Below are 13,766 nucleotides of genomic sequence, written 5' to 3'. Positions count from 1 at the left end.
AATATATATTTCCTTCTTTGAGTCTTTGTTTTTAAACATCTTCATTTGTATCCTTTGATTGAAACCAGAGCATAAATATGTATTGGCAATATACATATTTACAAATATTCTATATACTTCATATTTTACTATGTTCACTTCTACAGTGTAAAAGTATTATTTGTTTTTAAGGGGTGCATGGGTGGCTCAGTCGGTTAAGGGTCCAACTCTTAATTTCGGCTCAGGTCATGATCTCAGGGTCATGAGACCGAGCCCCGCATCACGCTCTGCACTGGGTGTGGAGTCTGCTTAAGATTCTCTCTCTCTCTCTCCCTCTCCCTCCGCCCCTCTCTTTCTTCTCTCTCTCTCTCTCCCCCACTCTCTAAAAAAATAAAGAATAATAATAAATAAAAATGTTATTTGTTTTTAAGTGGAAAATATTCATTCTCAAAGCACAACTAGTTATAATTACTTACCTGTTTTGGGTTATCAAATCAGACTCAAAGAATTGAGGTCTTTAACTTAGGTTGTAAAAAAATATTTTTTGTCTTTTGCAGGATAGATATTCTATGTGTTCTTTCATTTTTCATATTGTGTATCTTTGTTAGTCAAAACACACACTTAAATTGAATTTCACCTAAATTTATTATAATTAGACCTTTTCCATTTTTGGTTTCTGCTAAATACTATAGACAAGACTAGTGGTTTTACAGATTAAAACTGTTGGTGCATTATTATTCCTGTAATCTCTGAATTCCTACTACATGGTTTAAAAAATAAGTAACATGTTGTAAAAATGGAACATCATAAAAATAGTGATTATAGGATTTGAATTTTAAAATCATTTTAGCAAAATAATTTATTTTGATGTGCTATTAATTTGTTTTAATTTGTCTTAACAGCTTCCTCTACTAAGACAACATATATCAGCTACAGCAATCATTCAATCTGAAACAGGGAAATGGTACAATATGAAGAAATCTGGTATGTGATCTTAAACAATAAACATGACACCGCCAAAACTCACTCCTGGAGATCTCTGTAGACTACAGTCAATCAAATCAATAGTCAATCTTGTAAGGAACACAAAGTAGCCATGAGCCAAAATATCAATAACAGAGTGAAAAAAAAACCCATTTTATACAGTACAACCAATGAGTGTCAAGCTAAAGTATTGCTTACTCATAAGCAGTTAAAAAAAAAATCACAAAAGGAAAACTAATGTTAGCTTGTGAAAAAAAAAATGCTGTTGAAATAAACCATGTCTGATGTTATTCTTGTAAGTATTTTTCTGTGATTGTGAGAACTCCCATTCCTGTCCCACCTTGTTCAACTTGTATAAGACAATGAATCTGTTTCTTGTAATGGCTGACCGGATTGAAGCCCTGGGTTGTGCTAAAAATAAATGCAATGGTTGACGCATGCAATTTTTTATACAAATAATTTATTTCTAATAATAAAGGAATGTTTTGCAAATGTTGAGAGTTGTTTCTCGTTCCAGTTTTAAAGTCAAGGAACACTCTTTCCAGTTGGCACTTCTGCTGTTAACTCCTGATGTAAAAGCCCACGGTAATATGATTTCCTCAAGCATTGTGTCTTTGTACATTCATGTGTGTATGAAGAAGACTGTCTTTTATTCCTCTATGAAAAAGCATTATTTCTGTAAGATTCTGTGACTATTTCAAAATTGACGTGGTAACTTTTCATAGTAATTGCTTTTTTTATGAAGAATCAAGCAATAGCTTGAGGTAAATGCTTCAAGTATTCTAATTAACAAATGATGAGTTAAATTTTACTATGGAGAATGTAATATGAAAATCACCGTCAGAAGTATATGGAAGGGTCACTGCAATTCTCCATGAGCTAAGTCAAAACTTTTGCACAGTGACATATTTCACGGTATGTGCTATTAACCTTTTCTCACCTGGGCCTGGTATCCATTGAAATCAGTGGAGTAATGGGCCTTACCCAGTACATTCCTCAAAGCCCAGAATTAGCATATTTATTCCCTTGGCATCACTAAAGAAACCACAGTTCAGATAACATGTCAATGCTTTCTTATTTTCCAAATGAAAACATTCGTTGGTTCATAGCACAGTATCATTAAAGAGAGAAAACAGGAAGCCTATGTCATGCTAATAAACCATGCTAGGATGGATAAAAGGAGCCCATTAAAGGCTTTCAAATCTGTTACCATTTCCATCAGGGGCTCCTCAATTCTATACAATCCCAGACATCCATCAAGTCAATGGGTCTCTACAATCATTTTGTTAGTAATGATGAGTTAGCTTGGATGGCTCATTGCACTCCTTATAGATATGAAGAACTATCTATGCTCTGTAGCTTCAACTCAGATATTGACAGTCACCTTATTTAATAGAGTTGAAGGAGTACAGCTCAAGCTCCTTCACCATGTAGTAACATTTCCTAGATACCTACAGAGACAGAAAGCTACATACAGAAGGAAATGTGTACTTATTGGCCTTTTGTTGAGTTTCTCCTAATAGTATTGGACAATATTTAAATGAAGGAGGGAGGGCATTATTTTCAAAATTTCAGATAATCTGAGTTACTGATAAATACAATCCCGTAATCAGGATTCTAAACCCACCTCTAGGTGTGCCTTTCTAGATAAAACATAGTTTAAAACAAAATAAACTCCTGGGGCGCCTGGGTGGCTCAGTTGGTTAAGCGACTGCCTTCGGCTCAGGTCGTGATCCTGGAGTCCCGGGATCGAGTCCCGCATCGGGCTCCCTGCTCAGCGGGGAGTCTGCTTCTCCCTCTGGCCCTCCCCCTCTCATGCTCTCTCTCTCTTATTCTCTCTCTCAGATAAATAAATAAAACTTAAAAAAAAAAAAAAACACAAAATAAACTCCTAGCTGCACATTTAGTAATATTTTATTGTGCCCCGTATCTGAGAATCAATAGCCATACCAAGAAAAGTAATTATAATTTTTTAAGTTGACAGTTTTCTTTGTATTGGAGATTATTAATGGCTTTTAAAATTTTTTTACTTAATTTTAATTAGTAAATATCCGTATGTTTGGTTGAGAAAAATGCTTGAATTTTAAACAAGCCTTGCATTTCATTCGAAGAGCAAAATTCAAGTATGTTTCCATTTACTAATTTACTCTAATCAGGGTAAGTGGATGCTACTGGGTGATTATGAGAGCGGAGCCGGCTCTCAAGCCAAAGGTGGGTTATTATTCTTTTTTAAAGGCTTTAGGAAGAAAAATAAACATAATTCATGACATTTCAATATTGTTCTTCCTATTACAAACTTACCAATGGGTCGGTTTTTTTCCTAAGTACTTTTATAAATAATTGATACTTGTTTGGTGTTCCACAAAATCTTACTTAGCTCATAACAGAGTTGAATAACAGTTCTTGTAGATTTGCCTATCCCAATCATCCTTTCTAACACTCTCTCGGCGGGCGGGGGGCGGGGGGGGGGGGGACGACTTTCTTCTTGATGAAAATGATCACCTGTCCCAGGCAGTGGGAAGATAACTCCCACACCACAACCTATCACAGTCGGAGCTGGAGAATGCTGACCTCTGCTGTGTTTATTTTTTTCTCAGGGATTTTGCTGAGGGCTCAGGAGGTAGTCATATAGGCTGGGACAATGTAGGGAGGTATGCTGTAAGGAGAAGGATTTAGCATGTGCTAGTAGTGGTTCATAAGTCCTATGCTTTAAAATGAACTGCCTGTGTACTATAGATAAGCAAATGCAAAGTTGCATGGAAAAAAATATAGTATTATATTCTTCAGAATTGACCTTGTGTTTTATTCTGGCCAAGAAACGTCGCATCTAATCTCACCGTGCCAGAGGAAATGCTAAAAATGTAGCTCCAGGTAATATTCAGCAAATATCACTAGTAGACACTGAGCAATATATTAGTGTGACCTTGGGCCAAATCGGACCTCAATTAAAAAAAAAAAATAGCTTACACTAGTTAATATTTAAAGGTGTCTAAATCAATGATGGTTGATCTGTCACAAACTAATTTTCTTCACAAGAACAACTACTCATAAATTTAAACCTGAAGGAGACCATTATGAACATGAATTGGAACTGAATAGCTAACTTAATTTTTGGAGTTCTTAAGAATTTTATACCAAAAATAATTGGCATTTCAGATGAACAGGGTTTTACTTTTTCAAAATCTCACTAGGAAGAAAAGTTGGTATCGTTTATATTTTCTTCCCCTTTTAACTCTATATTCTCTATTATTTACTGATGATAATGCAGAAAGAATACTAGCAGTTTTCAAAATTATATTAACCAACACTGATATTTATTCAGTCAGCAAGTGGGAGAAACAGCATTCTCACACTCTATTATGCAAACCTACCAATTTTTCTCATTTCATTTATTTAATTTCCTTTAATGTCGGTATTTTCATCCATCTTCTGGAATAAAATTGCTAAAAATAACAATGAAGTTGCATGAAAGGATGAGCAAGAAATAATACCAAATTGTAGAATATGCTAATCATATACAATCATCTTTAGAAATGTTTCTTTTGCTTTTATTACGGTTTCCCTTTAATGAAGATGTGAATAATGAAGAAAAACTTGACCATAACTAGAAGAAAAGATTTCCTTAAGAAGAAGTTGTGTCTGCGAATGTTCAGAAACTTGCTGACTGTCACTGTTGGAAAGTGTCACATTAAAGGCCCAGTAGCAAAAGCGGAACAATAATTGTTTTAAAAATGTATTTTCTGTGACTATTCTATTTCAGTTCTTTCCTCTTTAAAACTTTTTGCAGCATAACCTTTAATGACGGTACTACCTTTGGTTGCCATTATTTTGCATTTAATTTAACGCCTCAATAGGACATTCAGAATATTTTTCTCTTTGTTGAGCTCTTGTATCAGATTTTGATTTACATATCTGCTTCCTGAGTGATAAGGACAGAGAAAAAAACTGAGCTATAGAATGTTTTTTTCTACTTGCCTACTGTTTAAGTAGCTTAGGCGAGCTAGCTTTGACAAATAACTTGTTACAGAGTCATTATGGCCAAGTATAGAGTGGGACCTATGAAAAAACAGGAATTGACTATGTTATGGCTTGGATGGGAGACAGGGGTGATGTGGTTATAAAAAAACAGGAAAGACAAATGACAAATGTAATATTTCAGTTTTTGAAGTAAGTGTAAACTTATTTACCAATAAACTAAGTCCCATTAGGTAAGTTCACTAGAACATAGAATGGCATTTGAGAGCTGATGAAGAGTCTTAGAGTATTAAAGTATAATTTCAAAAGTTAAAAATATAACTCTCATACAGAGGTAAGACAAAAAAGTCAAGGATTTATTTGACTCCTTAACTAATGAGGGAACCAGTAAGATGTTAAAATTAGTCCAAAGAGCATTTGAGAAGCTAGTTATATATATATATTTATATAACTTTTATAAATATTTATATATATATATAAATGGGCTTTGCAAGAGTATTTCTGAAGGTGACAAATCAAGGATATAGGTCCATATGGATATATATATCTCCATATGGACCTATATATTCATATGGATACACACACACACACACACACACACACATATATATGGATAAGTCAGAAGGCTAGATATAAAACTAGTTTAGTGTCTTATAGTGCAATAAACTATAAACATTTAGGTTTTCTATTTCACTGGACAGATGCTATTTGAATTTACACAACAAAAATCAACAAATGAACACCTGTACCTCAGAGGTATGAAGGAACCACACTGATAGAAATTCAGTGCTGCACTGAAAGAATGAATATCCTTTGCCTATTTCCAAGTTTTGGATTATTTTTCTGATGAGTGGTATTTCATTGTTTTACTTCCCCTCATTTCAAGCATTAGCAGTATTTGAATTATAAAGATCACACACACACACACACACACACACAGACCCCTTAAATTGTATAATAATAAAATTAATAGTAATGGAAGGGCTCCAGGATGAGGCTGTGTTTTAATTATTCTTTCCTATTGCTACTCTTTACTCTGTCTGGAGAGAGTAATTCAGAGGCTGGATTGAATAAAATGATATGGAGGATAAATGTGAATAAATGTGTGACTGCCTTCAGCTCACAGTTCCCTCTCTGACAGTTCCCCAAGTCATCTGTGACTGTGGCTTCTTCCTTTTGCCCCCAGGCACTGTCATCTCTAGTCCATATTTTCTCTCCCTTTCTGTAGTATATAACCCTAAAAGAGGAAATGGGCTTTGCAAGAGTATTTCTGAAGACGACAAATCAAGGATAATCGACCATATCTCCATGCCTACCTCCTATCTGTTATTGGCTAATAAGCCTGGCCTATCCCAACAAAGCCTCTTTGAGGATCCATGTGCATCTTCCAGTCAGGAGAAGCAAGAATGAAGTCTTCTCAGTCAAAGGGTGGGAGTGCAGAGGGGACAGGTGTGATGAGCAGAGCTCTGCTTTTCCAAAAATAGCCTAGAATGTAAGAACCCCAGTCTATGGCTCACTTCTCTCTGGCACTCTAGGCTCTGCAGGGCAGGTTAATGGTGGGTTTAAGGCCATAGGACTCTCTCCATATGGAACCCATTTTCTGAGAGCGATACTAAAAGCATCAGAGCTCAGTGGTCCCTTTGATGGATCTTTACTCATTTCCTGGAAGAAGGAAGAAGAGGCAGGCTGTAGGAGGCAAAATTATGAACTAGATGAAATGTGGTTTATGGACTTTTCTCTTTTTCAGGATTTTTTTCCTCATAATGTTCTTGAACTTCTTTATACCTCTTGAAAATGTCACTAGCTGAACAATATCCTCAGTATACATTCTAGGTACTCAGAGATCCACTTTTCTCACTTTCCATTTTTGGACTCACTGATATTTTGCTGTGCTCCAATGCCTCAATCCCAAATTACTTTTCTATGTCGAAGTTTTTCCCACCCCCCCCAAACACACCGATATCAAAGAGGCATATTGATGGTCCCTAGGGAAGCTACTGCAGCTGGATTTTAAGGAATAACCATATAATTAAGATCATTTAGTCATTCATTTTATTTAGAAACTATTTATGGAGGACCTGCTATGTAGTAGATGTTGTAGGGGCTGAGAACAGAACAGTGAACCAAAAAAATCCCCCCCAAAACAAAAAACAAAACAAAAATACCCGAACTCTGACCCTTATGGCATTTATATTTCTGTGGGAGAGGTAAGTAGTAAACAATATAAATATAAGGTAAATATATACATATAGGATGAGTTAGAAAGTAATAAATGTTGAAAAGCCAATTAAATCCAAGAAAGTGGATAGGAAATAGGTCAGAAAGTAGCCTTTGTAGAGTGTGGGGTTGAAATTTAGGGCAAGTGGCTAGGGACGGTGACATCGATGAAAGGCCTGAAGAAAGGGAGGGATGGATGTATGCCGTGTCCTGGGGAAGAGAATTCTGGGCAGAGGGAACAAGGAGGTAGATCCTGAGGCAGGAGCATGTCTAGACCAGGGCAAGGTGAAGGATGTAGGGTGGGGTGCACTGCATCTTTCGGGGGCCTTGTAGGTCACTGAAGAAACTGTAACTTTTACGCTGAGTGAAAGGAGAACGTAAGGGAGTTTTAAGCAAAGGAGCGACATAATGGGTCCTAATTTTAATCGAGTCAATGGCAGAAGCATAGACATCAGTTAGAAGACTCTTGGATGATCCAGAATAGAGATGCTCATGGATTGGGTGGAGCAGAGTAGTAGAGGTGGTGAACAGTGCTTAAACTCTATGTAGATTTTGACAGAGAGCTTATGAGTTTGCTGGTGGTTTAGACGTGCACCCAGGGAGAAAGGTCAATCCAGGGCTTCTGACCTGAGTAACTGGAAGGGTGGTGCTGCTATTTACTGAGATGGGGGAGACTGAGAAGAATGAGTTGAGGGAAATATCATGTCCAATAGCTCTTCCCACTCAGACTCCTCAATTTGCATTTTTAAAGATGCATGGGTCATTAATTAGAACAACTCTAGAAATCCTGGGATAAATGTGAAGACAAGAACTACTATGAGAATGAGCGTTTTTTTCCCCTCCGAGATGTTTTCAGCAGGGTCTCAGATCCTCTCCTGACGTCACCAACCTCTCTTCTCTCAACTCCCTCTCCCAGACTAAATCCAGAGCTGAGTCTTTTCTTCTTCCTAGCTTCTCTCTATAGCACTTTTATATCCCAGGTCTTTTGTGGTTATTTTCAAATTTGTTTGATTAGTGTTGTAGTTGGTTTTGATATTGTGTTGTTTTCCCCAAGGAATGGACTATAAGCCTTTGGGTCAGCTTCAAAACCCCTTTCTATTTTCTTGGCTTCTGGGTATTTAAAAGTGAATGTTGCTCCTCAGAATCTACCACAGGAAAATTATCCATTACACCCAATCTTTGATCCCAATCAAGACTCTTTCTTCGTCCAGGAAGGTCAACCGCCTTCTCGAGAAACATAACTGTCTGGAGCATAGAGGAAGGAAATCAGGGGAGAGTGGCTGAAATCATGAACAGGAAGGGCTGCAGGAGACTACCTTAGTCATGTTGTCTTATGGTATACAAACTCCCTCTCTCTCAGGGCTTGCCTTCTATTTTCACTCATTATTTCATTCATTCATTCATCCATTCTTTCAATGAGAACATTGTGAAAAGTCATATATTCTTGTGTAGAGATGCAAAACCTTACTAGCTGGGAGGGATGGTAAGATGCCTCATAATGACAGTTACAATAATTATAATCATTGTTACTATACTAGGTAAGATTATGAGGCTCCTATTTTATGTCTGACAGCTTGCTAAGTGCTATATTGGAGTAAATCCTGCAACAGCCTTGTGGGATGGCTATTATTATTACTCCCGTTTAAAGATGACGAAATGGAGACAAAGGCTTATTAGCTCACTTGCTGGAGATTAAAGAGCACAGAGGTGCGGAGCTTGCACGGAGCTGCGGTATCAGACAGAGACAGCTGAGAGGACACAACACTGTAGGGAGCAGCTGGGATAATCAGGCCCAAGTCTATGAAAGAAGTTCCTGCAGTCCTCCGATTTGATTTCTGATATCAATATGCTGTGCATGACCACCTGTTCTAGGAGAGCTACTCAACCTTCTTAGCTTTGGGAAATATATTTAGAGGGAGGGATATTCTTTGGATAAACTCAAGTTAATGCTAACATTTTTTATTTGATTACTTCTCATTTTTATTGAGTTGCTTCTAATGTGCAGTTTCTAAAGTTATCCACGCACATCACAAGACCAGCTATGGATTGTAAGCCTCTTTCCTCATGGTTCATGATTGATCTCATTTAAAAATTTTCAAACATTATGAAAGAAATCAGAAAAAAGAAATGACAAGACTACTTGAGGGACTTATTTACGACTTAGGGTTAAGTTCAGATGTCAACCTAGTTTTACAGTTTGCTATATTTAAAGTACTCTTATTCAGAAGTCCATTCAAATCATTTGCAAATGTGTTCTTATTATATCCTCAGGATGGCAAGCTGCGATTGTTTCCTTCTTGCAGACGTAGTTTCGTAGGTAACTGCTGCGTGATCTCCTTCATAGGATATAGACATTATCATGTCTTCCAGCTAGAAAGATCAGGCTGATGATTGTTAAAAGTTCAGTGTCAAATCATCCACCAGTAATTGAGCCAAGAATAAAACCTTACAATCCACGATGGGATTTAATACCTCCTCTCTTGGACCACACCCAGCCGGCTCTCATCATTCTGTCTTCAACACAGTTGTTACCTAATAGCTATGTCCTGGGCCCACAACCTTAGCCTTGTTAGCAGAAGGTGTCTAGATTCTTGAAGTCTTTTTGAGTGGAAACTCATAACAAAGCAAAAAGACAAAGACCTTGCTGCTTCCTTCTGGCTGGTCCAGATCTTCCAGGTCCAAAGGGAGGGTTTTTGCATTCTCTGCTGACAATCACCTTTTCCAGTGCTGTACTGGATTCAGTCATCAATTTGGTGAAGAGGTTTTCTAGGTGTTTTCAAGTTGTAACAGTCTGAGTCCATCCGGTCCTCCCCCACCTATCCCCTCACACTACTTTCCCTCTCTCCAACACGTATGAAGATTTTTCAGAAGCAAAAACTAGACCGGTTTGAGTTATGTAAAATGAAAGTTTCAAATTCAAAAACCATTATACCTATTTATGCATTGTAGCTGGGTTTTGAGAACATGTGTCTTCTATCAGCAGGGATCTGCGATGTGAAATAGATCTTTACTGGATCCCTGGGGCTGCTGGACGAGCACAATAGTCCGTAATGGCTCTATGGAGTAGGCCAGTGAACCAGAACACCGAAGGGTTTATGTGATAGGCCTTAACCATTATGAAGAAGCTATAACAGCCTATTGTCGCAAAAACCTCACTTTTCGGAGTGTACCTAAATACCAATTTACACAGTAGGGATTTTTAACTAACAGCAACAGCTGTCCCCCATTGAGGAGGCTTTTTTTTTTTTTTTACTAGTAACCAATAAGAAAAGAATCTGGCTGCTTCAACATATTTAATTTCTAAGTATATTGAGTGCATAATAGTCAAATATAATTACCATATTTATGGGTCTCATTCTGCCTACAGAATATAAAAGTGGCATATTTAATATGAATAATAAAGAGAAAATGTCTTCTTAGTATATTCCTTATTGCTGTAAGCTTTAGAAATTCACAAGTGTGTTACAATATATTTTAACTTAATTTTCACCATTAATACATAAGAATGATGCCTTCTTTCAATCATTATATGTTCTGAGGTTAGCATTAAAATCCGGGAGGAAATGACTCATGCTGAATTAAGCTAAATAAATATTTAAAATCACTCGGAACATGCAAGAATGACAAAATTCAACCCTAGCGTGGAACTGAAATATTTAGTGGAAGTATTTTGTTGAGAGGCTGTGCACAGGTCACTAGCATTCCTACATGCTGAAAAAAATTTTTTCTTGAACTTTTAATGGCTGGATAAAATCCATTTATTATTGCAGAGATTACACATACAATTTAATGAAAAATTTAGCAGTAAATATTCACAGTATGTTCTAAAATTGTATGATGTTTAAGGCTGGATTTAAGTATGGTATAGTTTGGGGCGCTTGGGTGGCTTAGTCGGTTAAGCGTCTGCCTTCGGCTCAGGTCATGATCCCAGTGTCCTGGGATCGAGCCCCTTGTCAGGCTCCCTGCTCGGTGGGAGTCTGCCTCTCCCTCTCCTCCCCGCTTGTGCTCTCTCTTGCTATCTCTGTCACTACCTGTCTCTCTCTCAAATAAATAAATAAAATCTTTAAAAAAATATATGGTATAGTTGGAGTACAATATAGTTCTTTGACTGATGAAGCTGGCTGGCATCATATACTGAAGCATAAAAATACGAGTAAAAGAAGAGTATACACTGTATATCAGTAAATGGTGAGGATTTTCTAAATGAAAATATATAAAACCTATATAACTATACGCGGGTGTGTCATTTTACAGTATAGGCAAGAAGCAGCAAGGAGCTCCATTCCCATGTTTCCACCACACACATACCTTATCATTTCACCATGCTAAGCACCATCAAAGGACTATTTCAGAACTAGGCCTTTTAAAATCAATAAATCTGTAAGTCTAAAATTAGCTCACAATAAAAGTTTTTAAAAATCCATAAATCTGCCTCACCTCTCTTCTTTGATTAGTACCCACTGGCTCCAGAAGTTTCCTTCGAGGGGAAAGTAGGGCACCGATATTTCAGAAACCCATTAAAATGAAAACATTTTATGGATGGCTTTAATCGGGTGTTTCTCCAAGAGTGGGCAGAACACCACTGCATCAGGGTCAACAGGGAGGTGGTTTAAAATGTAGATTAAGAATTTCAGGGCATGGGGCTTGAGAATCTGCATTTTTAATGCATACCTCTGAGCGTCTGGTGCTCGATAAGTTTGAGAACCACTGGACTGGATGAGTTGGAGGAACTCTATCCTATAAATGGTCCATGATACAAAATGCATTTTAAGTATAGTTTTCATTGTCAAATTTTACTATTTTTTAGCCCAACTTCTGTAAGTTCTTTGTACTACACTATGATCACTTATAAGTGTACAAAAGTTTTAACTGACTGAAATTATAGTAGACTTTTTTAATGGCCATAACCATTTATAGTTCCTATATGATATGAAGACTCTATCTTAGCTTTTTCCTTGATCTAAATGAAAAGTCTTTACCATACAGTAGTGATTTACTTTTTTCTATTTAATAAATTCTAGGAACATCTACTTCTCAGTCTGGCAAGTTAGAGAAGACTTTTCACCTAACCTTACTCTACACCCCCTCCCACTCCCAATCAGTAGAATTACATTTAAACACTCACATGAATAATAGGGGTCATCCTCCCACCAATAGGTTGGTCTTGTATCCCAAACAAGGAGTAAAAATTAAATATAGTTTATCATGTTGTGGGTTCCTAGGGAGTAAATATGGCATGCCAAATCTGTTCAATTCTAACTATTGGCTATAACAGTGATATATAGTGAGTCCACTTTATGGGAATAACAAATTATTCTCTAAGAATTCTAAAAATGTAGGGGCACCTGGGTGGCTCAGTTGTTAAGCATCTGCCTTCAGCTCAGGTCATGATCCCAGGGTCCTGGGATTGAGCCCCGCATCGGGCTCCCTGCTTAGCGGGAAGTCTGCTTCTCCCTCTCCCACTCCCCCTGCTTGTGTTCCTGTTCTTGCTATCTCTCTCTCTGTCAAACATATAAATTAAAAAAAAAAAAAATCTTAAAAAAATTTTAAAAATAAATTTAAAAAGATAAAAATTCTCAAAATGTTGACCTGTGTGCAAATCTAGGTTTAATATATCATCTCTCTTCTTTGTCCACATTATTGCCTCATGTTACCAAACTTTTTTTTCAATTATATATGGAATGCATTTTTGCACAAATAAAAAAACCCATATGTACTCCTGCTGTGTTTTTTCCAGCACCTTGCCTCTCTGTGACACAGGATAAAAGTTATTTAGACAACAGAAACTCTCTCTATTGAGAATTCAGACCTCAGTAAACCCTCTTGAGGAGGGACCTCTTTTGCAGTTGAACAGTTGGGTAATGGTGTGTGGTTTGGCATTCCCCTGTCTTTCTTTTCTCAAAAACACTAACGGTTACTTTTTCATTTGGGTGATTATAATGCATAACTCACTCTTTGGAGGCAATAGAATCTCATTCAGCATTAAAATAAGCATGATGTTCAGAATATGAGAGGAAGAATTTCACATCCTATATTAAAGGTATACAAATATACAAATCTATAGGTTTATATTTGGGGCCATATAGAGAGATTGTGACATACAAGTATAATCAGATGAACATGAATTGAAATCATTATACTGTAGGGAATTTTGAAAAAAGAAAAAAAAATAACCAAGTGTGTTAAGTTAGAAGAGTAGACTTGTAAGTAAAAAGCAGGAAGACTGACCTCATATACACAGACTGTCCTTAGAAAAAGGAGTGAATCTGGTTAAGTTACCAAGGCAGATTTAAACTGCCTTACTGCATGTAACAAAATTGCAGATGGAAGCTAAATGACCATCCCTAAGAAATTATGTCCAGAAGTTTCTTGTTTTATAACATAAAGTGTGACTAGATGACTCCTTAGATTATTCCAGCAATTACAAGCTGAATATAAAGTGCCAATCACCCTGCCAAAGGCTACAAAGAACACAGAGGAAGAAAGACATCTATGTTCTCAACGCTGATGGGTGTTAGAGGACATGCTCAAAAATCCTATGAGGTTTCAAAGAGGAGAAATATTTCAGCTCTAAAAATCTCTGATTTGGGTGTGCCTTTTGAGATTCTTCA

At 37.0% G+C, this 13,766-nt stretch overlaps 1 protein-coding gene across 5 annotated transcripts in view; it reads left to right on the top strand.

Moving 5' to 3' along the window:
* The window catches only part of GRM8 (glutamate metabotropic receptor 8), a 730,092-nt gene extending 728,633 nt beyond the window's left edge, over nt 1-1,459 (top strand). For all 5 annotated transcript variants that reach the window (XM_078059529.1, XM_078059532.1, XM_078059528.1 and 2 more), the window contains one exon: nt 882-1,459. In XM_078059529.1, coding sequence (XP_077915655.1) covers nt 882-931 — 50 coding nt within the window. In that variant the 3' untranslated portion in view covers nt 932-1,459. The remainder of the gene's footprint in view (nt 1-881) is intronic.
* Nucleotides 1,460-13,766: the final 12,307 nt, after the last annotated feature.

The sequence above is a fragment of the Halichoerus grypus genome, chromosome 12 (assembly GCF_964656455.1).
Source record: "Halichoerus grypus chromosome 12, mHalGry1.hap1.1, whole genome shotgun sequence".
NCBI lineage: Eukaryota > Metazoa > Chordata > Mammalia > Carnivora > Phocidae > Halichoerus > Halichoerus grypus.
Note: the sequence above shows the minus strand (reverse complement) of the source record. Positions and strands in the feature narration are given on the sequence as shown.